The 3253-nt window shown below is 43.2% G+C and overlaps 1 protein-coding gene across 1 annotated transcript; it reads left to right on the top strand.

The window, feature by feature from the left end:
- Positions 1 to 1177: 1177 nt before the first annotated feature.
- Positions 1178 to 2892, top strand: LOC130206446 (trace amine-associated receptor 13c-like). The gene is made up of 3 exons (XM_056434429.1): positions 1178 to 1350; positions 1556 to 2087; positions 2617 to 2892. Exons 1-3 carry the CDS (start codon positions 1178 to 1180, stop codon positions 2890 to 2892), a joined length of 981 nt encoding a protein of 326 aa, XP_056290404.1.
- Positions 2893 to 3253: the final 361 nt, after the last annotated feature.

The raw sequence follows: 3253 nt of genomic DNA, 5'->3' as shown, positions 1-3253 counted from the left end.
GGGGAACAGGAGTTGGTTTTGGAGGGCCTTGAGGAACTGGCGGTTCTCCTCCGCCTGTGCCTGCCGCATCTCCTCCATCCGGGCCAGCATCTGCCCTAAGCTGCTGAATGGATCCTCTGGCTGGTCTGGTTGCATCCCTTCCAGGTGCTTTGTTCCAGGGGGCCCCACGTTGAGCTCCAGTGTAGCAACTCTCTCGCCGCTACCCGTGGGTTCCCCCCAAAAGCACCAAGGATCAGCCATGACCAAAGAGGTTCTGTTTGATACCATATTCTTTATTGCGTTTCACACAACCGAGAGCAGACCGCAACACTGCTCACTTCGCTCTCAACCTCCAGCTCTGCTGCCCTTTTATATCAGCAGCATCGGCTGCTGACTGATTGTCAATCAGTCAGAGCAGCTGACTGATTACCAACCAGCCAGCAGCCGAGGCCAGATTGGAGACAGCTGCCACACCAACATTTAAAGTTAATTCTGAGAAGAAACTATGCATACGACAACCAGAAACTGCACTGCACTGTAAACATGAAAATCTAATTTGAGAAAACCTTATGCAGGGAAAAAAATGACCCCGAGACTACCTTGTGAAAGACCACATACAGCTGGAGATAGGATAAGCGGCCAACTGAAGATTAATCTAGCTGTCTGACCAATTAGGGCCTGAAGGTCCAGAGTCAACCTGTTGGGGGTAGCTGACTGGAGATCCGAAACATATGAAGGGGTGACGAGTGCTAAGAGAAAACTATTGAGGTGGGGAAGCAGGGAATCATTGCAGGGGCTTAAGTTGAACACATGAAAGAACTCTACAGAGTTAAACATCTTTATTGCAAAAAGTAAAACAAAAATGCATACATTGATTGATTATTCAGGTTCATGGCAAAATAGTAACCCGAAGGTGTACTATCATTTTACTTGTGCTGGTCACTTTTGTCTGCTTTGTCACGTGTATTGCTGCTGCAGAGCTATATGGAATTTGTAATTGTTTAGGACAAAAGAGAAGGGGGTGGTGAAATACAGGGAAATGTCCAATGAAAGTAGATGACTCAGGGAAATAGAAGTTCAGTCACTCCCACTAAGAGAAAGTTATCACCAGAGTAAAAGAAGGAGGGATGTGGAGGAAGAAAAGAGATCAGTCAGTAGTCTGGCGAGCTCAGCAGCATCTTGTTTCCTTTTCCTGAGAATGAAAACCCTCGAAGAAGCCGAACTTTGCTTTCCACAACTCTTCAACTCCTCCTGCAGGAAGCCCATGCGTCCTCACGCTCTATCTATGCTATCTTACATTTTACTGTCCTTCATCTCTCTGCTCACCATGACTCTCAACCTGCTCGTCATCATCTCCATCTCCCACTTCAAGTATTCATATGGGGTTTTTTTATTATCAATTTACAAAACTGGTATCTGTACAGAAAGAAATGGTTAATGGAACAGAATTAAACTAAATATGAGATCACAGACTTTTAAGGGAAATATGTGTATGTTTACGTCATTGCTTTTATCTCTTAAAATCACAATTGAAGCTCCTAATACTGATAAGTTTGTTGTTTTCTTGTCTCTCCAGGCAGCTCCACACACCCACCAACCTCCTCCTCCTGTCTCTGGCTGTCTCAGATTTCCTTGTGGGATTCCTCATATTCTTTCAAATCATGCTCATAGACGGCTGCTGGTTGTTCGGTGACCTCATGTGTGTTATTTATAATGTTCTAGACTTTATTATTACTTCTGCCTCAATAGGAACCATGGTTCTGATAGCAGTTGACCGATATGTGGCTATTTGTTATCCTCTACATTATGCCAACAAAGTCACAGAAAAAAGAGTTCAAGTCTGTGTTTGTCTGTGTTGGATATGTTCTGCTTTGCTTCACAGTCTTTTGCTGAAGAATAACCTGGAACAACCAGGCAGGTATAATTCCTGCTTGGGAGAGTGTGTTCTTGTTATTAACTACATTGCTGGACTAGCAGATCTTTTGTTGTCCTTTATTGGCCCTGTCACTCTCATCATAGTTCTGTACATGAGAGTGTTTGTGGTGGCTGTGACTCAGGCTCGTGCCATGCGCTCTCATATTGCAGCTTTACCTCTCAAGCGTTCAGAGACTGGAACACCAGGAAAGCTGCAGGTCTTCCTCCCTTCCTCCATGGACCAGACTGCTGTTCATTGATTATAGTTCAGCAAATCCTCACCCTGAACACAGGATCCCAACACCATCATCAAGTTTGCGGATGACACAGTGGTGGTGGGCCTGATGATCTGTCACTCTGGTGCCAGGACAACAGCCTCATCATGAATGTCACCAAATCACCACTGGGGATTAACGGGACTACTGTGGAGGATCTGACATGGTCAACAAACACAGACACTCTGGTGAGAAAGGCACCACCTCAGGCAGCTGAGGAAATTTAAAGGTGCAGAACCAGGATCCTCACCACCCCAACAACAGACTGTTTCAGCTGCTGCGGTCAGGCAGGCGCCCCTCAGGCCATCAGGATTGTGAACAGGCACACACACACACACACACACTGCACATTCCTGCTGAGCATTGCCACTTTCATTTCACTGCACACCCTGTGTGTGTATGTGACAAATAAAACATCTTGAATCTTGAATCTTGAATCTTGAAAACTGCAAAAAAATCTGAACTGAAAGCAGCCAGGACTCTTGGTGTTGTTATTGTTGTGTTTCTATTGTGCATCTGTCCATATTATTGTGTTTCACTCACAGGCCAGGACACCTTGAGTAATGTCTCATCTGTTGCTTTTGTAATATATCTGTTCTATTTCAACTCCTGTCTTAACCCTGTGATTTATGCCTATTTTTACCCCTGGTTTAGAAAATCTATCAAGTTCATTGTTACTCTTAAGATACTGCAGCCGGGATCATATGCAGCTGACATTATATAGAGAGACACTGCATGGTAGCTCAAATTTGACAGAAACATTTATTTGTCACGCTGGTGAAAATTTAGTAAAAGATGAAAGCTTGCGATAGTGACCTTTGTATAAACACTTTTACATGTGTGTCATATGTGTGTTTACATTGTATACTGTTTCATTGCACTAGTGATGCATGTTATAAAACTATAGCACAATTTATGTTGTCTATATGTTTACATGTTTCTTACTATTTTTGCACTTTATGTTGTCTATATGTTCACATGTTTTTTACTATTTTTGCACTCTATGTTGTCTATATGTTGCACAATTCACTTTATGTTGGACAGAGATCTTCTGTATGTTTGCACATATGGAAAATTGACAAATA

Source organism: Pseudoliparis swirei, chromosome 2 (assembly GCF_029220125.1).
Source record: "Pseudoliparis swirei isolate HS2019 ecotype Mariana Trench chromosome 2, NWPU_hadal_v1, whole genome shotgun sequence".
Taxonomy (NCBI): Eukaryota; Metazoa; Chordata; class Actinopteri; order Perciformes; family Liparidae; genus Pseudoliparis; species Pseudoliparis swirei.
Note: the sequence above shows the minus strand (reverse complement) of the source record. Positions and strands in the feature narration are given on the sequence as shown.